The sequence below is a fragment of the Trachurus japonicus genome, chromosome 21 (genome assembly GCF_045865225.1).
Source record: "Trachurus japonicus isolate A0001 chromosome 21, Traja_1.0".
NCBI classification, from domain to species: domain Eukaryota; kingdom Metazoa; phylum Chordata; class Actinopteri; order Carangiformes; family Carangidae; genus Trachurus; species Trachurus japonicus.
In genome coordinates this window covers 13,333,430-13,360,299 of record NC_140927.1, presented here as the reverse complement: position 1 = coordinate 13,360,299, position 26,870 = coordinate 13,333,430, and the positions used below count along the sequence as shown (strand labels likewise).

The 26,870-nt window shown below is 41.5% G+C and overlaps 1 protein-coding gene across 1 annotated transcript; it reads left to right on the top strand.

Moving 5' to 3' along the window:
* htr1fa (5-hydroxytryptamine (serotonin) receptor 1Fa) lies at window positions 1-26,062 on the top strand. The gene is made up of 3 exons (XM_085765897.1): window positions 1-219; window positions 22,740-22,851; window positions 23,490-26,062. Exon 3 carries the CDS (start codon window positions 23,491-23,493, stop codon window positions 24,697-24,699), a length of 1,209 nt encoding a protein of 402 aa, XP_085622023.1. The 5' UTR covers window positions 1-219; window positions 22,740-22,851; window position 23,490; the 3' UTR covers window positions 24,700-26,062.
* The last annotated feature ends 808 nt before the right edge of the window (window positions 26,063-26,870 follow it).

Below are 26,870 nucleotides of genomic sequence, written 5' to 3'. Positions count from 1 at the left end.
TTACTCTTGTCTTCACACCTCCTCCTTACTGACGCACCTCTCTGAGCCCTGTCTATGGCCAAGAAGCGCGCTCCCGACTGCGCGTACTCCCTCCCTCGACACTGTAAACGGGTGTCGGCGCGAACGTCGCTGTGCCGCGAATGGACATTAATGGGGACTGTTATATTCTTCTGTCACTGCATGCTTACTTCTGTCGTAAATGTGCGCAACGGAAGCCGGGTAAGTTCCTTTTCTGCAGGTTTTAGTACATTTATGGTGAGATTTAGTAAGGCTGCTGTGCAGTTTCTGAATTGATGGACTGAAATTGGGAAGTAGTTATTTGTGCACATTAGGTTTAATTGATATGGAATAATTATACTGCTGTCATCTTAATTGGTTCTTGAAAACATTGCACCTATGAACGTTGACTGAGCGTTAATGCAGAGAGCTTTGCCTCAGCCTTTTTGCTGAGCATAACTATTTTCATGAATATACCATGATTAAGACAGAGCTGAATGATCCCACAGACTTCAGCATTATTATGCATTTTCAGCCCTCTGCAGCCCTTTGTTGAATGTGTGTGGAGTTGGATCAAAGAACAGTTTTCTTCATTTTTTCCAATTTCAGATCCAAGACAGTGACTAGACTACTGTGCATTGTAATTAATGGATGGTTTTAATTATGTAAGAGAGGGAGAGAGAGATGGGAAGAAAGAAAACAATGCACCTGCTGCTGGTGTAGAGCAGTGGCATGTGGTGACTTTAACAGCAAAGCAGAGCTGAAAAGCCAAATGCACCCCCCACGGAGCAGACTAAACATACCTTTTCATGATAACAGAAGAAGCAACTGTAGAAATTTAGGGCTTGACCCGTTTCATGATTTTGTGTGCCGCCTGTCTTCTATGTGTTGCATCTTTCCTCTCTATTCTCTTCTTTCTCTCTCCTGGATCATGCTGTTCCCATACCTCGACATTGTCACCTGTCTGGTTGAAGAAGTTTTAGGGGGATTCCTTTCACACTGAACGTATCAAATGTGCAACAGCAGCCTTAATAGTAAATGCAGTGGTAAATTTAAATATCTGAAACCACTTCTAATGTGACTGACAGGGTAGCACTCCAGTGACAATGCAGAATCCCGCATTCCCCTGCCTTTATTTGCTGCCCTGAAACTTCTTAAACTTGGAGCAGATCTTGCAAGAAGCTGCTTCTCTGGTTGACAGAAAGGAAAAGATGTCACACATGTTGATTGAGGTGATTAGGGAGACACCTTGCACCCTTATGAAGAGATAAATCACAGTAATTTGCTAATTTACCTGCTGCTGCTCTCTCTTAACAATTTGAAAGAAAATATTGGTGAAGTGATTTTAATACAGTTACAGTTTCTATATGTTCAATTTCATAACTGACCTCAGAACAGTGGAAGCAGAGTCAAGGGGCAGCCTGGCACACTTTGGCTACAGCTAGTCAACCATCAAAGATCCCAGGATAATTTGGAATGCTCATGTGCAAACTTAGAAATATTGCTGCTTGACAAGCGACTGCCTTTGTCAACAGAACGCAGCCACTTCCATAAAAATGGCAGAAATATTAGCTGCAATGACTGGAAATCAAGCTAGCTTTCAGAGACAGTAACTGGCTGTTGCCACGGGAGGGAAGTCAATTACAAGATGAATACAAACAGGCAGAAATTAGATCATGAATGGCAGTGGTTTGAAAAAGTATAGGTTCAGGGATCTTCAGGGGTCCTTCAGGGGGTTCCCGTAAATAAAGGAGAATCATCATCCGTAAGCAGCACGACAACTTTTATAATTTCAACATTTTGTCATAAAGAAATCTTATCATCTGGGGGTCTAATGTCTGTCACTTTAGGGGTTTGAGAACCACAGAGGGGAGAAGAAGGCTGTCCTGTGATAAAAGGAGAGATATCACTTCCACTTCAGTGTAGTTCTAACTGTTGTCTATTTTTAGATCTAACTGGTTAAGCACTGCTGACCTTGTGTAGAGTTAATTTTTACAGACTAGCTGTTGCCTGGATCTTAATCAGACCTGGCTCACCATGAGTGAGAGTAATGATGAGGAGATTCCTCCACTCCTGGAGGGTTTATTTGAGAGTAAAGTGTTGAATATGTCTCCATATTCTGTATCTGCTTAGAATGAACTTTCCATGTGGGTGGACTTGACTAAAAGTACACAGCATGCTCCTCAGAGACCTGCTGGAATCCAGTTTCAGCTGCAAAAAGGTTCTTTGAGCAGCAGATCCACTTAGGGAGCACTCCTGGACCAAGACATGGCAGATCAGACCCACAACGAGAGTCGAGATTATGAAGACGAAGCATATGTGCGGTAGAGATAATAGGTGAAAAGGAGAACACTGCTTCTGAAGGGTGTGTGTGGTGTGTGTGTGTGCTGCAGCATCTGTGCAGGGTTTTTGTTTAATTGTCAGACTGAGCTGGTACAAAGATACGTGCAAGAAGGCGCAGTGAGGGTTTTGCAGGCTTCTTCATGAGCATTGCCATTTGCTTACATCTGTCTGAGTATGTGTGTGTGTGTGTGTGTGTTCATCATGCAACAAGGACGTCAGTATTGGTAACGTAGAATGATTTTGTAAAATCCAAATCATCCTTCTTTTCTTTTTTTCGAATGCCTTGCTCTCTTAAGCAGCAACTACGGTATGGCATAAGTTTAGACAAAAATCTATTTTGTGAAAAATACTTATACAATTAGGCAAGAAAAGCCCTTCAGGTTAAGTTTGCCAACAGTACAAACTGAAAGTTAGGCACGCTACACACACATCCTCCACCTTACTTCTGACCTTACTGCATAAGGGTTATACCACATCCTGCACAGATGCTGGATCTTAATATTTTAAGGATACTGGGCTGGTCCATGCATGGCCCCGCTGCTTTTCAGTTATAAAGCCGACAATTCCCTTGCAGTGGAGGGCAGAATTGAGAACACTTCCTTTTAACGACCTGAAATATTAAAGGGGGTCTCCTAGGCTCATTTTTGGCAAAGGAGACACATTTACTTATGGTATTTAATTACAGTGGAGGAGTTATCTCAGAAAAAAATAATGGACGCCATTGATGAGTGGCAGAGTCAAACCAAGGACACATTGCAGCTGATGATGATATGAGGCCATGGAGCAGCAAGCATTTAGTGTAGCTCATCCTGCACTCAGCCAAGTGGGCTTTTATATAGGGATGCTGCAGTTCTGCTATTTCCTTGCTGATGATGATACGGATGCTTGAAGTGTTTGTGTATTTCGCTTTTCAGTTCAAAATCTACATATCACATGTACAGTGAGAGTGAGTCACAAAATCCATTATTTATATTCAGGATATTTTTGGAGACAGGATATATGTATCAATGACCCTATCACGGTAAATGCACCCAATTTGCCCATTTCCCCTTAGGAGATTAGTAAACCTTGATTTGGCCGAAGATTACACACTTGGTTACAATATTATTCTCCATTTTATACAGGGATATAGGCTAGATGGGAAATGAACAATCTTACAGATCTGTACCACCTTTACAGCTTTATCCCCTAACAAGACTGAAATCTACTTTACAGGGAAGACATGCAGATCAGGTAATAAAAATGAAAGCAAAAGCAAAGAGAAGCCGCTACAGTCACATCATGAAACACGAGGGGGACCATCTACTGACATCAAATTGAAAGCATACAAAACAGAGGTCAAGCACTCAAAAAAAGCTCTCCACTAATTCTCCCAGAGTGCATTATGGTAGTCAAGGTGAGAAAACATAAAAACATCCTTACAACTTTTAATGTGCATTTTTCCATCAATATTTCCACATCAATGACCCCAGAAGTGAAGGGTAGGTGGACAAAAGTTCTGAAGCATGATGTGAGTAATGTTAAGACTGTGGGCTTTATAAAGAAATACTCCACAGGGGATAGAGGGAGTGAGAGAAGCAGTACATCTCCACCAAATCAGCAGCAGCCTATTGTGACAATCATGCAGTCAATATTTTATAAACCTAATTTGTTGAATTACAACCTGTGGCAGCCAAGTCACAAAGGAAATGCTGTAGATCAGACAGTGTGAAAATGTGGAAGACATATTTGCCTTCAACAACGTCTCCCTTCTGTTGACTAGACTGATGTCCTCAGGTAGATTTGTTTTGTGTATTGCCAGATGGATTTAAGTCATCAACTGAGAGTTTGATGATAGGAAATAACAGTTTCTGATGCACAGACAGCCCACAAAGTTCAATTAGGGGTCCCCCGTTTGTGTTGTCATAACACTAGTTTAGTGATGAATCTGGAAGCTATGTGCACTCCTGATAGTATCACATAATTCTACTACCTTAAAATCACAGAGCCTTATCTTCCTCAGTGGGATGGGAGTGTTTGTGTTTACTATTATATTTTAGTTTGTCCTTTGCTGTGCAATTTCTACATTACATAATTTCATCATCATTCATCTGAAAAAAATCCTCTCCTCCTACCATGTACATCAGATTGATGAGAAATGAACCAGCTTCTGTAGTTTCTAAGAGAGACCTTTTAACTAAATTTGAACTTGAAGTCTTTCTTTTTTCCCCTTGGCGATTACATAATACAGTATATCCCAGACACATGTCTGATGTACAGCCTTTCATTGACATGTCACATCTCACCTACTCATGTTAGACAATGAGAAAATGCCTTCCTGAACACTCTGTTTCTCTTGTCTGCAAGCATTGTCATTAATATGAGCAGAAGTGCATAAATGCCACTCTCTGCCACGTTAAAAAGCCCATAGTCTTCAGGAATCAATGTTTAATTACTTGTCACCAGTCCATGACAGATGAGAATTCAAATGAGAGGATTTTAAGACAGTGCTAGCTGCCAATAGAAAGCAAATGCTAAACAGCTTTCATTGTTTTTTCATGGATCTTTGAAGACATTTGAAGGGTCTTCAAACCCAGGGCAGCATTAAGGAAACACCAGTGCTACCATAGGGGTTTTGTTTGTTTGTTTGTGTGTGAAAAGAGAGACAGTACACACAGCAATAGAATATGACAGATGAAGTGAGCACCTATTTGCTGGCTGTTGACTTGCCAGCAGAAATTAGTTCTCGGATTATTCATCAGCTAAATTTGTAATTGTTGTAACCAGTACCTAGCTCTGGATTACCTGTTGGGGCTGAAGTAGACCAGAAGAGACAATCCATCAACTGGACACATCTAATAGAGTGGTCCATGTCTGAGTGATGCTCTCTCCCCATGGCCCTTTTATGAAATTGACTCCTAATGGAACAAGAGTAAAAGCCTAAAGCTCCAACAGCGGCGCCTAGAGGCTCCAATGTTCAGTACATTGCATGAAATAACTGTTGTATGGGATGAACAACATACTGCATTTTGCTCATAGAGCTTCACCTGTAGAAGGGCTACAGATGCAGAGGTTATCTGAAATTATGAGCTACTGTATGTCCTAGTTGAGGGACTGCACCATAACACAGAGGTTGTGTCCTTCAGAGACCCAAGGGTAAGGTACATCACATTCTTCCCAAAGGAAATGGTTTGTAAAACTTCCTTTTTCTGGTCACGTGAACTCTTTGAAATATTAAAGCTTATCTCCCTCAAGCATGAAAAGTTCATTAAATCTTATCAACCAAGTCATCATGTTTTGAAAGTTAAAGTATCACAAAAGGCTTCCCCATTTCATATTTAGCATCTAATATCATAATACAACTTGCTAACCTAGAGCTCTTACAACAGGCCAGTGGTTTTCTATTAATATTAATTTTGTTTGAATAAGCAAATTATTTTCACCTTTGTCTGCTCAAGTGTTCCTCTCCTGGTCCTGCAAACTCTTTTATGGTGCTTTTCCACTAGCGTGGTACAGCACGGCAGGGCACAGCTCTACTAATTTTTTTTGCCTTTCCACTAGTACCTGGTACCTGGTACTTTTTTGGTAACACCTCAGCCCTGGTTCCAAGCGAGCCGAAGCGATACTAAACGTGGCATCAGCCGACTGCCTTCCACTGTCTGATTGGCCAGAGCGTCGTCACTGCTGGAAGAGTCACGAGCATGAATTGGAAATTCTTTTTTTACATGGCCGACAAACAGTTTGACATTCCTCTCTTGAACAGCACACAGAAAATTGAGAGTTAGTTTGTACCTTCCAAAACAAATCACTGCTATAAAAATACTATAGCTACTATGTAAAGTTTGTATTATAGTAAATGGTAATGGTAAATTAAAAAACAACAACATGGACTGTCAGTTGGAAATGATGAACAACTAAACTACCCCGGCCTCATGTGGATGAGGACGTTTACTCTCCACTTTATCAACAAGGTGTTTCTCTTCATAGCACTCAATTACGATCCATTACACATTACACTGCTAATGCGAACAAACATAGGGGTTTATGTCAAGCTATTCCATTTGTAAAGCTCTGATTGTATTATTATCTATCAATAATAGATCACCATCAGAACCAACAAAAAGCACTGACAGGGGTTTCACACTAGCAGGGCTCCGTGCCAGTTCCGGTTTCCGAACCCAATTTTGAACCGGCCAGCGCATTCAGACCGAAAAAAATAATGGGTTTGGAACCTGAAAAGTTGGTTCTCAAAGGAACCAAAAAATAATTGGTACTTTCCTGGGAACCATGACATCATTAATGGGCGTGTCGTATTCTAGCCAGTGAAGACGAGCAGGAAGAAGGACAAGGGAGAAAAATAATTTTTCGTGGTCTGGTTAGGAAACTAAATGTTTGGTGGCAATTTGAGCATCGACAGAATTTCAAGAAAAGCTAGAAAGCAGAACAAGAAAGAACAAGTTGTATGAATTTCCCCTTGGGGCTTAATAAAGTAAATAAATTCTTATCTTTGAACTCTGGGAAGAGAAGGCTAAGGCTGGGTTCACTCCAACACCAGACCAAATAATTCTGAACTTTAAAAAACTGAAGAATGATTACAGAGACAGCAAAAGATTTTGAGTAATGCCGAGTAACGTGCTCCTAGCCTCGTAAACCAGCCTCTCGCGGAAATGCATTTCATTTCATTTCTCGGGAGAGTCTGGCCTCATCCCCCCTGCAAGCGTTTGGGGTGGGCGGGAGCTGGGCGGGAGTAGTAGGAAAGACGGTTTAATAGGTGCGTTCGAGATGAGCCAGGCGTGCGCAGAATCGATCGCCGGTGACCAGCGCACAATGCATGCCGGTTAGATTTGTGTCCGACTTGATCCCGACTTGCTCTGACGTCATGCACGCGCCTGCAACGATAACCTCACGAGATCAAGGCGGCCGCAGTTTTTAGAGCCAGGCGCCGCAGTTGCTCTCCACCGACTGCAACCGCCTGCAAGCCTCAGGGCATGATGGGAAACACACCGGATCACGAGCTGATTGGCTCTTAGTTAGGACTGCAAACACTACGTGTTGTTGTATAATGCTATATGAATCTCATGTTGTAGGCCTACTGCTTAAAAAATATATATTCACACTGAGTCAAACTTCTGTTCTGAGAAATATATTGGTTATATAATATTTATTGGACAATTGCAGTGCAGCATAAGAAATATATACTTTGGTGACTTCCTATTTGTATTGACGGCGGCTGGAAACTGTCCGACTTGACTGCAGCTTTCTGTCACCGCCCCCTGCTGCTGCCGCCTGCTCTCGCCGGCCGTCCAGACGAGGCGCAGTTCATCTCGAACGAGCCTAGTATCTTTGGTAGTAGCGTTGACAACCCCATTCAGCCAATTGGTGTAGTGACGGGGCTTTGCACCAGTCGGTCCCTGATTGGCCAACGTGCTGTGTCAATCACAGCGGGCGACGCTGATTGGCTCGGCCTTCTGAGGGTTTCAGTCCAAACGCTTAGAATGGGGATGAGGCCAGACTCTCCCTCGGAATGAAATGAAATGCACTTCCGCGAGAGGCTGGTTTACGAGGCTAACGTGCTCCCACTTTGGTTCCACTTAAACTGGTGTGACTGCGGGCTGGTTCACCAGAAAGCACCAATTGGTTCTGAGACCCCAGAACAGAACCAGAGCCTGGTCTGTCTGAATGCACCCAAGAGGCTTGTGGATACTGAATGCTGCTCAGGACACAATGGTTTCGTCTTCGAGGCTGTGTCTCTGCAGAATTTGAAGGAAAGACCCTGATTAACCAACATCCCCATTATTTAAACCAACTTCTAAAGATGGAATCAGTTTGTCAGGGTAATGTTGTGTATGTAACGGAGGTCTGCGGGTATAGTCACAGTCACGAGGTACCAGTGAGGAGAAGTGGCGGTGTGTGGCGGTTAGCAGTACTAGAGTTAAACTCACTCGCCCATAAAGGACGCGCAAACCCACTGGCCAAGTGGTCATTGACCTCTTGGCGAAACGGTTTGCATCATCGCCTGCGATGCGCGAGACCCGAGTTCGAAACCCACTCAGGACAGGCCAGACAACATTAGTCATATTGCTCTGTGTACATATTGTGTCTTGTGACAGCGATTAAATCATTTCTCACCAAGCACCTATACTATCGTTGCAAACCTTACATCTTCATGTCTTTGATTATTGAACAACCCCCCCCCCTTCAAATAGTGATTTTTCTGCCACATCAACACATGAAAAAGCTGACTAAAAGCTTGAGTTGCCAATGTGTGGGCGAGGTCAAGGATCAAAGCTACAGTAATTTGTTAGGTTATCACTTGCTGAATAGAGGATTGTGTGAGGACTCAGGAGTATGTTTTAGCAAGCTCATCCTTGAGTGGTAGATACTGAAAAGAAGTCCTGTGCGGTCTTATTAAAAGGCCAACGAGTCTGAATGCAAAGTTCATACTAGCTTTTCCCAGAGGCTCTTTGCAGTTTGGGTGGATACAGCTTCCAATTAAAAGGTCTAGTAATTCCCTCTGCTTCGAGATCCTTTTCAACTGAGTCCCAACCAAGGTGCAGGTTTCTTTGTGTCAGTTCAAGAGTTCGTCAATGACTGTTGAGTAAAAAAAACATGCTGAATAAATTCCAAATGCTTTAAAGACCCACTCCCGTGAAAATCGTGTTTTTTGAGCTTTTCACATGTTCCTGTGGCATTTTTCTTGTGTTAGAGCACTTATCAGCAGAGAAGGAAGTGCAAAATTGCATTTCAGAGTTTTTCTGCCTTCAAACTGCTGTGAACCAATGGCAGACTCAAACTGGCAGTTTCAGGAAGACTGGAGTTGAGGGTGTCACAGCTCCAGGGGAGGGCACTAGTGCTACAAGCTCCCGCCCCGCTCTGCATCTGGCTCAGAGGTGAAAGCCTTCACAGCTCGGTGTAGCTGTCAAGGTATAATAGGTATAGCTCACCTGGTAGAGCAGCTTGCACTGTGAGCAAGGACTATGCACCAGTCTGGGATCGAATCCCAGTGTGGAGTTTTACGTTAAACGCGCTAAATCTGTAATTGTACAATATCCAGCTGTCAGCAAGCGAGGAGGTGGCTGGGCGGGTGCAGAGCAGCGCAGTCTCCGCCCACCCCCCAGAGGTGCATTGCTAATGTGCATGGCTAATGAGCTGGTTTTAAAATGGCCGAAAAGGGTCGCGGGAGTGGGACTTTAAATTGAGAAGTGCTTGATCTGATATTGCAAAAGTGATGTGCCCGATTTTAACACCTCAACGGATAGGGTGTTTGAAGAAAATATATTTGACGGAAATATTTGTCCATTACTCATCTCATCTCATTTTCAGTGACATCCCATCACTGTCATCATAGCTGTTGACTATGTGTAGGAGGGTTGTAGATGTTTGTAAGTGACAGTGTATTTGTGAATGATGCCATAGCTGTGAATTTTATGATTTCCCTTTGATGTGTGCCACAACTCTCTCCTCTCCTCCAACTTCTGATTGGTATACTAAAAAATATATAATCTAAAAGAGCAATGATTCACATGTTACGTGCTTCTTTTGTGTGTGTGTGTGTGTGTGTGTGTGTGTGTGTGTGTGTGTGTGTGTGTGTGTGTGTGTGTGTGTGTGTGTGTTCATAAGACACAAACAGATAAAAACCTAGATGTAGATTTGGCACTCCCATCCAGTGATACTTTGGTGTCTAAAGAGTTGCCTTTTTGTTGTTGTCTCTAATAATCTCACTTTGTTTTTTGCACTTTTATGCAGAGTTACTGCTCTCTGAATCTATGCTGGGAAGATGTTATTCCCTCAAGCTAATGTCAATATTGAGCCAGCACAGAGAAGTGCACTGGTCTGAAATCTGTTTTATGCCTGCTGATTTGAACTCTGAGACAGTTTGAAGTATAAAAAAAACCACTGTTACTCAAAAACCATCAACAGAAAATCCAAGGAACACTGCATTGCAGCTGATTTCCAGGAATTTGGCGAACCAATAAAGGCTTGATTGTGGTTGAGATAATGGATAATATAAATTATGCATTAGATAGCATTAGGGAATGAGACTTTCCCTATCTAAATAAATCAGTATGTTTGCTGTGTGACATAATTCAGTAAATGTAACTTCTGATCACAGACGGTCACGGTTGGGTCAATCAATGTTGGGTTTATGGGAAGTGTCCATTAACTGGCTTCCTCTTTCTCTTATTTACAGTTATATTAATCTAATGTCATTTCCACAATCTTTTCAGAGGAATCCATAACTGGTTTTAGATTGTGACTCAGCGTGCAGTGGATATCATGATATAATCGTAGTGTAAATTTGCCATCAAAGTATGGAAGCCCAGTAGCAATAGGCTAACATACATACATAATGTTCAAAGTATAATTTCATACACTTAAACATTAAGGGAGGTCACCGAATGACAGCTGTCTAAAAGAAATACTGTTTCTTAGCCTATCTGCTTTTGTGAGAATTGCCCTTTTTTATCACCACTTACAACTGTTATGGAGCATATGTCAGGACAGGAGAACGTTCTTCTCACATTATGCCAGTCAAACTGGCTTGAGCCCCCATATAGAGGAAAATTGATGGTTGACACCACTCGATATGTCTGAAGTCATGATGATTGAGGCTCGCAAACCTGTCATGTATGCCACATACATGTACCAGATATCTAGAATGCTCACTATCTGGCCAGGTTGCTGACTAGCTCAATAATAGTCTATCCACCTGTACCTGCACTCTGCAGGACACACTATCCTCCTCCCATTTGGACCCTACAGAAATTCAGTCTGAGTCTAGAAATACTTGCACTTACCAGAGTGGTGAACTTGTGTCACACAGTCATATTCCAATAATGACACTGTTATTGCCATACAGACACCAAGAAAAACAGTTATGGTTGCATAAGAAATGAAGACTGGAATAGTGTAGAGGATGTAAATGGGCGTGCATGCAAATGTTAGCCTACAGTATATAAAATTCATTTCAGGCAACATAACATTCGTCAGCACCTAATGACTTGTGGGGGATTTCTTTGCAGTGAAAGCTATAAATCGCATTACTTTTACAAGCAGATGCAATGTAATCCCATAGGCAGACTGGGTACTGCAAGGCAATGATGTGAATTTACCTGCTGGGAATCAATAATCTTTTTCTCTTCTCTTCTCTTCTCTTCTCTTCTCTTCTCTTCTCTTCTCTTCTCTTCTCTTCTCTTCTCTTCTCTTCTCTTCTCCTCTCTTGATTTTGTCTGAGAAACTGAAATAAGCTTCTAATCCAAGATTTATGGGTTCTGTTAAAATTATCATGGGTTCTGAACAACCTCTCTGATTTTGGTGTCTGCAGTGCACCACGCCAACGCCAACCAATACACATTATGCTCTGGTGGCAACCAGCCACCAGAGCAGACAGGAGATGATAAAAAAGAAAGACATAATGAATACAAACAAAAGATGTAGAGACAAAAGACAACAGAATTATGTTCAAAATATCTATGTATAAAGACTCAAGTATTGTCCTTATGATGATTCTTGTCACACTCCCATTTAATTTTCTGGAGGCCTTGTTCACATGCATACAGAAATATACTTGTGGATTTTACAGTTTATGTGAATTGTTAAAGCACTAAATCCCATTGTCTGAACAAAATCCTCAGTGTCCTAGGCCCTTTATTTGAATCAACCAATCAATCAATACATCTATTTTGGAAAAACTTTTTCCAAGAGTAAAGCTCTTAACACCTTTTCACTCACTTACTGTAATAGCAAACATGGGTAGCAGGTGTTAAAGGTAGAGTCTGTAGTTTTGTAAACTCAACATTCAATTTGGTTCCCTCCTCTCGGCTCAGCAGCTCACGCCCTCTGGCCCTGACAGCAGTTTTCAGGACTCACCAATGTTCAACTGGTGTTCACATGGAACCCTTCTCCACTTTATTAGCTTTTACCACCAAGATAGTGATTTGACGCAGTCAAACCGGGAGAAATTGCAGCAGAACACGATACCTGACTGTCGCCGGCAACAGCAACAGATGTGAAGGAGTCCACAGTGCTCCACCCAGGCCGAGCCGCATCAAAAACAATACCCATCCCTACGCGACGGGCCACTGCGGGGCTAGTGGTACTACCCAAACCACCAAACCACCCGGGCCAAGTAGTCAAGCCACGGGGCTCTGGTGCGAGACCTGCTAGCTGTCGCTAGCCCCTAGCCCTGAGGTAGAGCCCCGCGCCAGTACCCTAGTTTTCCTTGCTCATGTTGGCAGCCCTCCTAGTCATTGCAGCCTAGCCCTTGAGACTCCTGTTGCCAGCTACACTTCATTTCTGGTCATAGACCAGTGTCGTAAGAACTCAGAACTGTTTACCCTTTTGCTGATGAACTGATGAAAGCAACAAAAACTAGGTTAGAGATCACAGGTTGTAGTTGCCTTTTGAGTTTTGTGTTCACAGTTTTGCAGCATTGAATGTTTCATAGGGATACCATTAAAAGTGCAAGTCTAAGGCTTATCCATATGTATGTAGTCTCCTGCCTCTCTAATAACCATTTTCAGTGTATATTCAGTTGTAAAGCTGCAGGCTGCTGCACTCAAAGCCATTTCACTCACCTTGCAGGCTCTAATCATCCATCTGCTTCCAACAGTGAGGAGCTTGCGACTTGACTCAGCAGCATATCATAAGAATATTCAGTAATTTAATTCATGTTATCAGAAGGTTTTATCACTTTTTCCAATGAACATGTGGTTAAAGGGATAGTTCACTCAAAATTGAAATTTCACTCATTATCTACTCACTCTCATGTCGACTAAGGGTTGGGAGAAGTTTCAGAGTCCTCCGTGCCTTTTCTGAGTTACAGGGGGGCTCAGCGCAGCACTGCATGTCCATATGACGGTAGCGAATGGGGCTCACTTTTCTTCGTCCAAAAAGACACACCAAAAAACATCCAAATACCTCCATAGTGCTTGTCTGTAATGTCCCTTTTGTATTGAAGCCCCAACATGAGAAATTGTTCTGAAAAAAATTAAATAAGTCTATATTTTAAGCTTGTTTGTAGCGGAAGCTCCCAGTGTCTCAGTTCCCTGCTCTACCTGTGTCAGTGCAAATCTCGCACGATTTGCATTGACACCCAGTTCACGGCTCCGCAAATCGCGCGAGATTCCTGCAGAGCAACACTGGGAGCTTCCGCTACAAACAAGCTTAAAATATAGACGTATTGAATTTTTTTCAGAACAGTTTCTCATGTTGGGACTTCAATACAAGAGGGACATTACAGACGAGCACTATGGAGGTATTTGGATGTTTTTTGGTGTGTGAGTGAGCCCCCGTTGACATGCAGTGCTGCATCGAGCCCCCCTGTAACTCCGAGAAGGCACGGAGGACTCTGAAACTTCTCCCAACCCTAAGTCGACATGAGGGTGAGTAGATAATGAGTGAAATTTCAATATTGAGTGAACTATCCCTTTAATACAGCTATACTACAAAGCGCCAATCATCCAAGTTCTCCACATGCTCCCTCACACAAATTGATCGACAGAAACTAGGTCAGGGAACTATTTTCTGTTTTTATCACCCACGTCCCTTCATGAATTTGTGTGCTTTTCTGTGCATTTTTCAACATCCATTAATTCTGTGAGTGAGGGTGTGATTTCTGCATCAACCTTGATCTGCACCAAACAGCTCCAAGGAGACTCACAGAAATGATGGATGTGTTTCCAAGCAAACTCTGATGTAGTTTAACAGGCTTTATTTTTGTGACATATTTCTATTGTGAAATTACAATTTGGTTGTTGGGATGCATATCTTTCTGCCAAAAACATTTGAAAGGCAATTCCATTTCAAGAAACATTGAGATGATCCCAAGAGTTGTGTTTGTGCTTCCTTAATTTGATTAGATTTTTTCCACATGCAGCACCATGAGTCTCATTGCATCCACTCAGTTGATTTACAATAAGGTGCCCTCATTACATTGGAAGAGGATATTAGCTCCCGTAGGTTTGAGGAACCATGCCTTATTGCCCGGGGAGGTGTGTATGTGTGTGTGTGTGAGTGGGTGGGTGGGTGTGTGTGTAATTCAATTATTCATAAAGTACTCCTCATGTAGTAAACAGACAGTCAAAACTGCTGTTTCCATACAACCCTGTGTGTTTGTGTGTGAGAGAGAGTGTATGAGTTTCAGTTGAGTAAACTGCTATACCTGTCACATGACTGTGTTAACATACACCCAGCTGTTGTCGGGTTTGAAGTGAAAACCTTTGCATACGTCATTGTGATGTTGAAATACTGGAAGGGGTTCTTTGCATTAATAACAGACAAATAAACTGTGTCTTGGGGTGCGTAACTGATGAAAGGTTCATGCAAAAAAGAAAAAAAAACATTGTTCATACAGAGATGCAATATTCATAGTCATTTCATGGTGCTTCCTCTTTTATCCCACTATAGTGCAATGTCAAAGCGGTTGCTGAGATCATGTGCTGCTGAGATCACAGAGAATTATAAGTCAGTGCCGCAGCTCTATGGATCATTTAAGTCCCTTTTTGTTCATCGTTTTGTTTTCGTACAGTTTCTATGGGAGAGTTTCAGGCTCTCATTTAACCCTAGGGAATCTACCACAAAATCTCTAAATGCAATTAATTTGCTTTGCTAAGTGCATTTTCAAGCAAATGTAATTGCTTCCTGGATTACATTCTCCGGCAATGTTGACTTGAATCCAGGACATATAACATCCCTTTGCAAGAAACACAGCTCCAAATGATGATAATATGTCTCTGCCTGCTGGATTTTGGATTATGGGCATATTTTGCTGACACACTTGCCAAAACAGCTGTAATAAGTGGTGATGCTGTGTGTGGCAGCTGCATATCCATCAGCATGTGTTGATGATTCTCAATGAGGAGGGGGTCGTCCCATTTAAAGAGGCAAACTATTTCCCAGTTGAATGTGTTGAATGAGTTAGCTTCAGTTCATTAGGACCTTACCTTTCCACTTAAACGGCATGATTAGCAACTCTAATAGCTGCAACAGTTTTGGTGGACATTAATTATATCAAACTACATGTTCACCATGTTAAATATTTAAATAAATTGTCTCATTAACTGCAAATACCTCAGCAGCTCTTTAACCCTAATTTGAAGAGAAGTAACAGCTTCTGCTCTCTCCTGGCAATTACTGTAATCAAACAGGTTTCTGTGAAGGAAATGTCACAGATCTGTAAGACTTCTGACACGTCAAGTCCTCTGACAACTCACATTTCGACCTCAAAATGATCTTCAATTTAGAAACTGTTCTGTTTTAACAAAACAAATTAGAAGACTATTCCCGGAGAAAGTCATGCTCTGTCATGCTCACCTGATGTAACACATTTAATATATGGATTAATTTCCTTTCTTTGTGACAAGGCTCCACTGTGTGTTGTTTGTGTGAAGATTCACATCCCTCAATGACGATGTGTGGGATGTGGGAAAGATCATCACCATTTTTCTAAAGATAAATGAAATAAAATACACCTCCAAGCTGCATGATGCAATTAAAGCAAAACTATGTGTGCATGGCACACTCATCTCTTGTGGGTTCACTTCACAAGCTGCCCAATTTCCAGTTGTTGATTTTTCTGCAAATACATTTCTGCTCCAGCTCTGGGTGCTCACAATAATTAATGATGTCTTTCGATTATGGAATAACTGGCTGTTGTCAAAATGCATTTTAAAGGATTATAAATGACTAAAACTGGTGTGGGCTAAAACTGAATAGATGACACATCATATACTTATCTCAGTATGAATAAACAGAGAAACAAATATGAATATAAATGTACTGATGTATTGTCAAATTATTTAAGACATCTATTGAGCTCTACAAAAAATGCATTCTTGTTTTTGTCCTTGAACACATAGCTACTGTGTTCAGGACAATGAGAATGCACCCAAGTGCACCAGCTTTTTGTTGCCATACATACAATAATATGTGCTGCAAGCTAAGCAATAAAGAACTGGGTGATGCTAAGTCACAAGAAGTCAAGCTCCTGCAGCTTTGTAGAAAATATACAGTGACAATTGTGTGTTCACATTATAAAACATTCACAGCCTATACCTCCAAAGCCAAATGAACATGTCATGCTAGGCTATATCTTAAAGGGATAGTTCACCCAAAATTCAAATTTCACTCATTATCTACTCACCCTCATGTCGACTAAGGGCTGGGAGAAGTTTCAGAGTCCAAAAAGACACACCAAAAAACATCCAAATACCTCCATAGTGCTCGTCTGTAATGTCCCTCTTGTATTGAAGCCCCAACATGAGAAATTGTTCCAAAAACAATTAAATAAGTCTATGTTTTAAGCTTGTTTGTAGTGGAAGCTCCCAGTGTTGCTCTGCCGGAATCTCGCGCGATTTGCGGAGCCGCGAACTGGGTGTCAATGCAAATCGCGCAAGATTTGGACGGACCAGGAAGAGCCGTGCTGGGCGCTTTCGCTACAAACAAGCTTAAAATATATACTTATTTAATTTTCTTCGGAACAATTTCTCATGTTGGGGCTTCAATACAAGAGGGACATTACAGACGAGCACTATGGAGGTATTTGGATGTTTTTTGGTGTGTCTTTTTGGACAAAGAAAAGTGAGCTCCATTCGCAACCATCATATGGACATGCAGTGCTGCGCTGAGCCCCGCTGTAACTCAGAGAAGGCACGGAGGACTCTGAAACTTCTCCCAGCCCTAAGTCGACATGAGGGTGAGTAGATAATGAGTGAAATTTGAATTTTGGGTGAACTTCTGATCTGTCTCAACTGAGTCAAATTTAACTGGATTTGAAGATGCTTTACCCATCTGAAAAGTTTTAACCACTAGTGTAGTTGTCAATTTGGTGCTGGTCTGAACCTTTAATTCAATCTGCACCTAAATTTAATACCTCAAATAATGTCTCAGTGTTCAGTTCTTCTTGCATAAATAAAACCAATTGTATCTATTCAACATAAACAGGGGAAAACATAAACTCCTCCGCAGAGCTAAAAAAAAAAAAAAAAAATGAATAGACTTATGTAAGTGTGTGAAGTATGAATTAAAGTTTTGGGGGCTATCCTTAAACATCTGTCTTCTAACATCAGAATGCCTTTTTAAATCCTTGTCATACTGTACTGTGACCGGTTGGTTCACCTCTCTCTGTGGCTGCAGGTCTGTGGAAGTTGATATGCAGACGTAGTCTATACTAATATACCGTATATTAAGAGACTCGGCTGTTTCCCTCCTGGTGATTTGAATGAGGACACAGAGAAACGATTTATAGGGCTGGGATCTTGTGTTGTGAGGATGCTGAGTGAGGAAAGTCATTTTTCATGCAACTGTGTGTCCCCAGTGCCTTTCCACAATGTCACCATCTCCCATCTGCACAAAGGTTTGTGTGGTTGTTTTGCATTGTGTTGATTTAAAAGTGGTATGCCAGGGAGTCAAAAATGTTCAAATCCTGTAGGGGCTTTAATCAAGGTAAAGTGTGCATCAGTATGTTGAATGATAATGTGCTTTGATGCTGTGCTTTAACATTAAAGACTGCAAATCAAAGTGAATGCCTTCATGCAGTCCAAACAAAACTGTTGATGCCAGACACTTCTTAACAGTTACCCGTTTAAATTCGGCACAGACTGCTGATGGCATTTGTTGCAGTAATCGCATCAAAGTCGTATTGATGATGTGGATCCAATTATGTGTTCTGGTGAGAGAATCTCTAATTCTCTGCTCACCTGATTAAAGCTTGAGAAGATGTTTCTCCTTTTTTTGTGTGTGAAGAACACATCATGTAATGTGGGAACTCACCAAGATATGAGCTGTGATGGATGTTACTTTAGGTATTACTATTAATAAAATTAAAATTGTACTGAGATTAAAATATTGTACTGGGAATGGATCAATCTCGGGATTTAGATGACTTTCTTGAAGCCATTATAGTTTATAATTACATACTGTGACCATGCAAAATATGACCTCCTCTACTGGCCTCCCAGCCATCAGACAAGGCTTTGCATGCTTCTGCTACAAATGCTTTGACATTGCTATGTGCCTGTGTCAGTGTTTTTTCTTGTAAACAGGTGACTCTGACCTGGGATCATCTACTTACATTTATTGGTGGAATTAATGTATAAAAATCAAACAATTGTGTCACCCAATTATCCTCTGTTAATTTGTTCTTTACCTTCTCTATCCTTACTGGCAACAGAGGTGGCAACAAGCCAACAATTACTTCCTGTACATAACCGCCCTTGTGCCCCATGCTTTTCAGAGGCAACGGCAATGGTAACAGATATTTGTAATGTCTGCCCTTTTTTTGTCATATAAGCCTGGTCAAGCTGAGGTCCAGGAATTATAGCCTCTATGTGGCGCAGTTGAAGTCTAGAGTGCATTAAATTCCTTGCAGCTTGCAAGTATCGGCAAGAGCTTCAGCCATTGTTGCTTTCACAAGAAAAGAGGTTATGATACTCCCAGTGTGCTGTGCTGCCTCTTCAGGGCAGCTTGGACAGTAAAGTAACAGTGAACCAGACGGGTACTCTCCACCACTAGACAGAGATCATGTCGAATAAAGGAAGTTAGATGTTGAAGCAACATTACTTCTAGACTGGTATGAAACAGCTTTTGATGCTAAAAGTGGCCATGTAGCGAGTCCAAATCACAGTCAGAGTAAAGTCATGCATGTATGAGTTGGGTTGAAAATTGCATCCCCCAGTGCATACACCTTGGGAGGTTGTCTTTCCAGTGCACTTTAAAACTGAAAGTAAAAATAATAGTGTTTGGTTTATGCACTGGCACTTCATGGAGAGAAAGCACAGCAAGCACTATTATTCAAAATAGAGTATTTTGTCTATCTGTGTCTTAAAACAGTTTAAACACAAAGCATTACCGCACAGTATGCCACAAAGTGCCTCAAAGCCATTTCATTCATCACTAGATTTCACGGAATGTAATATTGCTGACACGATATGCAAATAAAAAGAAGTGTATGCAGCAAACAGCAAGCTTAGTTACACAACTAAAAACCCATCAGTGATGGTGTTAAAACCAACTCTTGTCCATGTTTTCCTGTTGCACAAACCCAATGTTTTTTTCAGATGAATGCGCAGTAAAAGCTATCTATCTATCCACTTTGTGTCACCAACGGTACAATACCCACTGTCAAGTGACTCAAGTCTGTAGGATGAATGAAAAACAACCAAACCAAAGCTGTTCCATCTCTCGCCACATTTGGACTCGTTGCATCCTTGAACAAGTTCTGTGAAAATTGAGTCCTCGGGGGTCATGTCACCAGCTAAGACTTCTATCTCTATGAAGCAGGTAGCGAGAGTTGACAGTAACATGGTGTGCACCCGCTCATGCAACGCAACCCCAGCTGCGACACACATGAAGTGACCCAGTCAAGCTTGAAATGAGGACACAGGTCAATGAGTGAGAACAGTAACTGCTGCAAAGTGGACATGACAGTCATTTAGCCCAGTGCAGTGCAGTGGGGGTGATGTCATGTTTTGGTAAAATGCAGCTCAATGCGACAGAGCCACCAGAAAATTATACACATTGCAACATTTTAGTCACTTGATATTGTTTTCCAACAAAGTTTTCTTTGCTTTTTAAAAAAAAATCATTTTTGATATGAAGCTAAATTTCTTGCCAGTGGTCTCTGGTCTTCATGAATCTGTCAAAATGTGATTAAATATTTATACCAGCTGAATTAAAGAAGGACAATGGAAATGTTTAGTACAAGCAGTTCGCTCTATACTGAGCCCTATTTGTCTCATCCCACATATTTATCACTCTCTAAAAGTGCAGTGTACGTTAAAAAAATATTTTGTGTTTTGTGGTTTTCTGTCTCAGAAAGTTAATATTTACTTTCACTTTTGCAGCATTTTGTTTGTCTGTCCACCAAATTAAATCAACACCGAAGATGAAAACTGATTATTTTTAAAAGACAAGCAGACTCACCGCTGAGCTCTATAATGTTGCTACAGTTACTCATTTATTGCACATTCTGCTAGATCTGTCACTCACACAATCAGCTTTTTCACAACTCGCCTCCTTCACAGCAACACTTGGCAGCCTGATGCGCCAAACTGTCTTTCAAACTTGTGCACCACTACATGACAGGTACAGTTCCTCTGTTGTTGTACAGGTAGAGAACTAGAGATTGTGTGTCAGGGGATTGACACTTTTCCTTTGTTTGGGGACTGCAAACCTTGTGGAAATTAGAGCTGAAGCTGGTGTTTGTGTGTGCACACTGTGGATGTGTGCTGGTTTGTGGGTGCTTTCACGTTGGCGTGTTTGATCTGTGAGTGAGTTGAGGCTGGATTAAACTAATCTCTATATCTTCATCACTGAAAGTAAATATTTAAATATTGTTACCATGTTTCTGCTTTGTCAGCCTCCTTCTTATCTGCACAACCTGGATCTGTTCCTTTCAGACTGCATCATACAACACTGGTGCAGCTTATTAGTACACCCACATAACAACTTTGTATTTAAATTTTGGATGATTTTGTAAATGTCATTTGAATGCTGAATAGATATGTAAATATTGTGGGTCATGGAGTTCTTTTAATATTACTGAACACTATAAAGACGTGCTGGTTGTCTGTTATCACAATTTAGCCACTAGATACTTTGCAAAGAAAACAATATAGCAATACTAAAAAAGCACACAAAAATACATGAAAGTCAGTTTATAATTTTGTGGTAAGTGCAATGAAGCTGTTTCCCTTCACGTTCACTGTATTTATGCAAGGCCACTGGGTTTTTATTCTGAATAGAGAGCAGATTCACACCGGCTCACTGGAGCTTATCTTCAGATGGCCTTGAGCAGTCTGTGTTTTAGAACATTTCAAGACAAAAGCAAATGATTTCTTTGTTGCATATAATGACAGGCTGACACTGTTTAAACACATACTGTCAAATACTGAATCTGCATGTATAGATGCACTGCACCATATCTCAGGATACATTTGTGCAAAACACTGACAAAAATAACTGTTTTCAGCTCTGCATCTGAGAATACACCAGTGCACAGCAATACAGGGGGCCACAGAAGTGCAGCAGTGATTATCATCTATCTGTGCAAAGTAATCTGCATATTAAGTCTTATTTTCTTCAACAACCACCCAAGTGTAAATATGAAGTAGAACTGCATCAGAACATAAAAGAAGCAAATTCTATTGACTTTACAGACATGAATCACAGGTATAAATAAACAACTACACTTCACTGGTTCATTTCACAGTGACAAAGCAATTTGTTCTGGATCCGCTGAAACCATTTGTGTTTTAATTGTATTTTGTGACCATTGTGGCATAATGAATTGTACCTGACACACTCAGCAAACAGTCAGCTTTAATAAAGTGCTTGGTGAAACTTCACTTTAGGTGGTCATTTTCTAGACTGATTTCAAAACCAACATCTTAAAGCTGCTGTTTCCAACATAAAGTCTGACACAGTCAACAAAAGCATACAGCTATCTTATACAAATTGTGAACACAGAAGGAAAATTTACTATACATCATTTGTAGTTAGGGAAACTTAAGTTAAACAATATTAAATACATAAATAATGTCAGTATGTGGTATAACCCTGTGATTTGGAACAGTAAGAAGAGATGACTCAGTCTGCCAAAGGGATGGCCAGTGCCCACATCTTGACTTAGGTATAGTCAAACAACACTCATCATCATATACCTCTGCAGTGCTTTGGTGAATTTCACCTGCATACTGTATTATATAAGATTTGAGATAAGAAGATAACCCTTACTCACATAATGCTACAACTCCACCTAGATTTTACATCTAATGCTACTTGACTTGGTGGCTGATGGTAGAAACAGGAAGCTTTCATGTTGAATTGTATAAGAAGGCATTTTGCTGTGTGCGAAAGGTAGCCTACGTGAAATTGAAATCTCTGATCTCATTCATGTGGCCTAGCCAACCCGTTCACCCATCCACCCACGCCCAGACCTACACCCTGGGAATCAAATGGTCTCGGTAGAGACCTGGCAGTCAGAGTTTGTCTGCCTCTGCTCCATCACCACATTAAGTAAAACTACTGTACTTCTTGTGTTTCTATAGCAACAGTTCCCACTCACGTCTTCAGGATACTGAGCAATGCGGCCAGTGAAGGAGATCTGCACTGACAGTCATACCTGAGCAGCTTCATTTAGTTGTTGTACATGTTGCTAAATGTGGGGTAGGGTGGGAGGGTCACATTCATCAAATACTCAACTAATCATCTTAAAAGAAGATCCAAAGACCCATGCTCATTGCAAGCATTTTAAGTACACTTATGTAAATGCAAATAGATAACAAATGTTAACTCAGTTTGTACTGTTGTGTAAGTGTACTTGTCCTTGCCTTTGTTGCTTTGATATGTTTTTTTTTCTGTCTTCAATCTTCCATACCTCCCTTTTCCTTTCTCATCTTCTCTGTCTGTCTCTTTTCCAGGTGTTAAGTGACAGAGGTGATGTGATGGCAGAGTTGGCATGCCGGGCAGATAAGGGCAGACTCTCTGCTGCACACTAAAACAACTGGATGCAACACATTAGAGACTAGTCAGGTAGGACTGGGTTGTTAGATTTGTACATTTCCACATGCTTTTATGGGCATGAGAGTTTAAATAAGAATTGTCAAATCTTTGCCAACCATGCAATGTTTTAGGACCTTGAACAAGTCCATTATATTTGAAAGTACACTTTGAATGAAAAGCTTTCTTTCATCCACTTTGGCATGTTTTATGTATGTCAGTCAGAGAGGAAAATGTTTAAAAGAAAAGGGAAAATAATATTAATTGGGCCACTGTGTGGTGCAGTGGGTTGAGCAGGTACCCCATATGCAGAGGCTACAGTCCTCGCTGCAGTTGGCCCCGGTTTGAATCCTGCATCGGGCACCCCCTTACTGCATGTCATTCCCCCCCTCTCTGCCTCCCCATTTCCTGTCCCTCTCAACTGAACTATCAAATAAAGGCAAAAAAAGCCCTATATATAAAAGAATGATCATTGGTGAGAAGAGCAAATTTTGCCGTACTTTAAAATGTTGATGGTTTAAATCCCCAGACAGATTATGAATAGATTAAAGAACAACAATAAAACAAAAACAATGCAGCAGCCAAAAGAAAGATGCTGACTCATTATTTCATGCACTCCTGTAAAGGAATCCCATATCTAATGCACAACTGTTTTTCCACTTCAGGTGCAGAATGGATTTCCCCAATTGCACTGAAGGGGTGTTTTCTACAAGCAGCGGTGATTATGACTCACTGGAGACCACTAAACGCCCTCCCAGCAAGATCCTGCTTACGTTGACCCTGTCTGTGGTGGCTATCCTGACTACATTCTTCAACTGCCTGGTGATCACAGCTATCGCAGTGACCCGCAAGCTGCACCATCCAGCCAACTACCTCATCTGCTCATTAGCAGTGACTGACCTACTGGTGGCTGTGCTGGTCATGCCCTTCAGTATCATCTACATCCAGAAAGAGAGCTGGGTCATGGGCAAGGTGGTGTGCACCATCTGGTTAAGTGTGGATATCACTTGTTGCACATGCTCAATCCTGCATCTTGCTGCAATCGCCATCGACCGTTACAGGGCTATTACTGATGCAGTAGAGTACTCTCGTAAACGTACGGGGGCCAGGGCCGGTGCCATGGTGGCAGTGGTGTGGCTTCTGTCCATTCTCGTCTCACTTCCTCCTCTACTGTTGCGGCACTACAGTGGGGATGCAGACCAGGAAGACCAGTGTATCATCATCCACCATCACTTGGCCTTCACCCTGTATGCCACCTTTGGAGCATTTTACATCCCCCTGCTGCTCATCCTCATCCTCTACTACAAAATCTACCGGGCTGCTCAGACCCTCTACATGCGGAGGGAGGCCAGCCGAGCCAGCCGTCACTCATGCATGACCAATGGGAGCATGATCCCCTCATCCTGCCCTGCTGGAGACGGTGATGCTGACGAGGGGCCTCGAAGTCCAGAGCCCGTAAGCCCACCAGAGAAGTCTTTCTCTGACCCTTCAACTGAGGAACCTCTGCGCGAGCGTGTACGTGTCTCCGCGAAGCCTCTCAAGAGCAAGTCGCGTCGCTACGAGTCACGTAGTGAGTCACGTAGCGAGTCACGCCGGAGCCAATTTTACCAAGGGCCACGGATCTCCGGCTCACGGGAGCGCAAAGCGGCATCCACTTTAGGGTTGATAATCGGGGCTTTCGTCATCTGTTGGCTGCCATTTTTTGTCAAGGAGGTGATCGTCAACACGTGCAATTCTTGCAGCACTTCAGTGGAGATGGCTGACTTTCTGACGTGGTTGGGCTATCTCAACTCGCTGATCAACCCCCTCATCTACACTATCTTCAATGAAGACTTCAAAAAAGCTTTTCAAAATCTTATTAGGTGCAATCAATACCTCTGATGGTTACAATGGTACATGGTCATGCCAGTATACCATCTCACATATAGGCCTACAAATAACAGGCAGGGGCCAAACTAATAGCTGGAGGGGGTCGGAGAACACTGACTGAGAGAGAATCATCTCCAAGAGGAAAAGATTGACACCCATTTCCAGACACTCCATCAGGCACTTCAACAGCCTGAATGGCACCAGCTCAGCAAAGAGCTTCGCTGCAAAGTTCCACATTGAATCCCAAGTCCTGCTATTAATAGAACAGCCTGAGATCTCCTCGATGTTAATTGGTGAGTGTGAAGGGACAGTGACATGTTGGTTTTTAGAAAATGGGCCATCACTGACCTTTTTGAGATCCAAGGCTCTGAGCATTAATGATCAACCCCATTTTAAGGTCTCAAAATAGCTGACCATTACGTCTGTTCCATCAAATGACCTCTCTCATATCTAGTCCAAGCTGCTAGCTGAAATACAGAACATGTGTAAAATACCACAGCATACCAAGTTGTGACTTTCTGTGGCCATCATGTTATTGGGAGTGGTTGGATGACTTTTACCATACTGTCACAGTAATTGTTAACAGAAGTAGTTGTTGAATGTGGTTTCTATTCAGCCTCGCAAAAGATTCCAGGAAATATAAAACATGAATTTGTAGATTGTTAAAGGTCCATGTTAAATAATGGTAACAATGCTCAATTAATTTATTTGACAATCTGAGAATGGGAAGTTATTGCTTGCTTTTCATAAACTTTATGAGTCTGAACATACCATGTATTAAATGTCTTAGATAAACAGCTAAGAATGCCTTAAGTGTAAAGAAAATGTTTTATGATCTGGGACCAAATCATATCATTAAGAACTCATATAGAAACATAAAGTTCAAGAAATATACATGATATGATTTTTAGTACATAGGGGTAACATTTAGAGACATATTAAGGTGTTGGGTTTACAGGATCTTTAAAATATTGCCACTTTAATTGATATTTTTGCACAAATGTCGTTAATTTCTTTTAAGTATTATTTATTTGTTCATCCTGAAACCCTTTCAGTGCCCCTACCATCTCTATCCCACATCATAGCCAGGTTAATGACTGAGACCCACTAGTGGAGAGACCCTCATTACGTTACTCCCACTCAAGTACCTGGTATAGAACTACTATTTCTTTACTGCCTCTGAGAGGGCACATGATATGCTGATGAAAATTTCAAGGATGAGTCAAGAGAGAGGTTGTACTGTACACCAGGGAGGTAATACATGGTGTGTCATATATTTACATACATCTCTGGCAGTACGACCTGTTTATGTCTACTGATTCTTTCTTTGTTTCTCTGTCTCAATGAACAATAATAAATTGTCCATAACTGAATCATGACCTCTTGTTCTTGTCTGAGTAAATAATAATTTCCTGTGTGATGAGTTGGTGTGTGGGGTGACTAGAGTTACGAGTCGTACAGAGGGAGTTGAAGAGGAAATACGATAAATGATAGGTCACAGATAATCTGTGTCTATTTGACTTGATATATTGGAATTCCATAATTATATAACATGATACTGCTGTTAAATTTGAACAGACATGATAGTTAGTGACCATATTATGATTTAATGGCACCACCTTGTGGCCAGCAGAAAGACTGCAGAGTTTCTAACCGACTGATTAACTGCACTCAGCTACTATTAAGAGATTTCTGGATAAAGAAATAAAGTATCACTAATTTGGCCTCACTGATGCCAAAGTTCAATCACAGTCTGACCATTAAAGCATTTTTATTTTATTATTTTATTATTTATTTTTTTTACCACACTTGAAGAAAATGGTGTTGGAATGCTGTTGTCCATTTTGATAAGGAGAGGCAATGGCCACTATTACTGTATGCTTTTGTTCCAACCTATAACAGGAGAAATTCCAGCTCCACACTCCAGTCTTGTGGAGCAGGTGCAGACAAAAAAGTGTTTAACCTGAAGCAGAAACATGTGGTGTACTGCCAACAGTCCTCATTATGTCAAACAGAGCTTGACATAAGAGTGCCCGTTTCTATTTACAGGGAAGGCTTGAAAGGACTCTGTTACGAAAAGGCCCTGATACCTATTCTATGTCAGCAACACTTAATATAAAGAGGCATAACTGATGCATCTTAGCTGTGTGGACACATCACAGCAGTATCAGGGACAGAGGAGT

Excerpts from the sequence above, each read along its gene's own strand:
- htr1fa (XM_085765897.1), top strand. The coding sequence starts at position 23,491 with ATGGATTTCCCCAATTGCACTGAAGGGGTGTTTTCTACAAGCAGCGGT.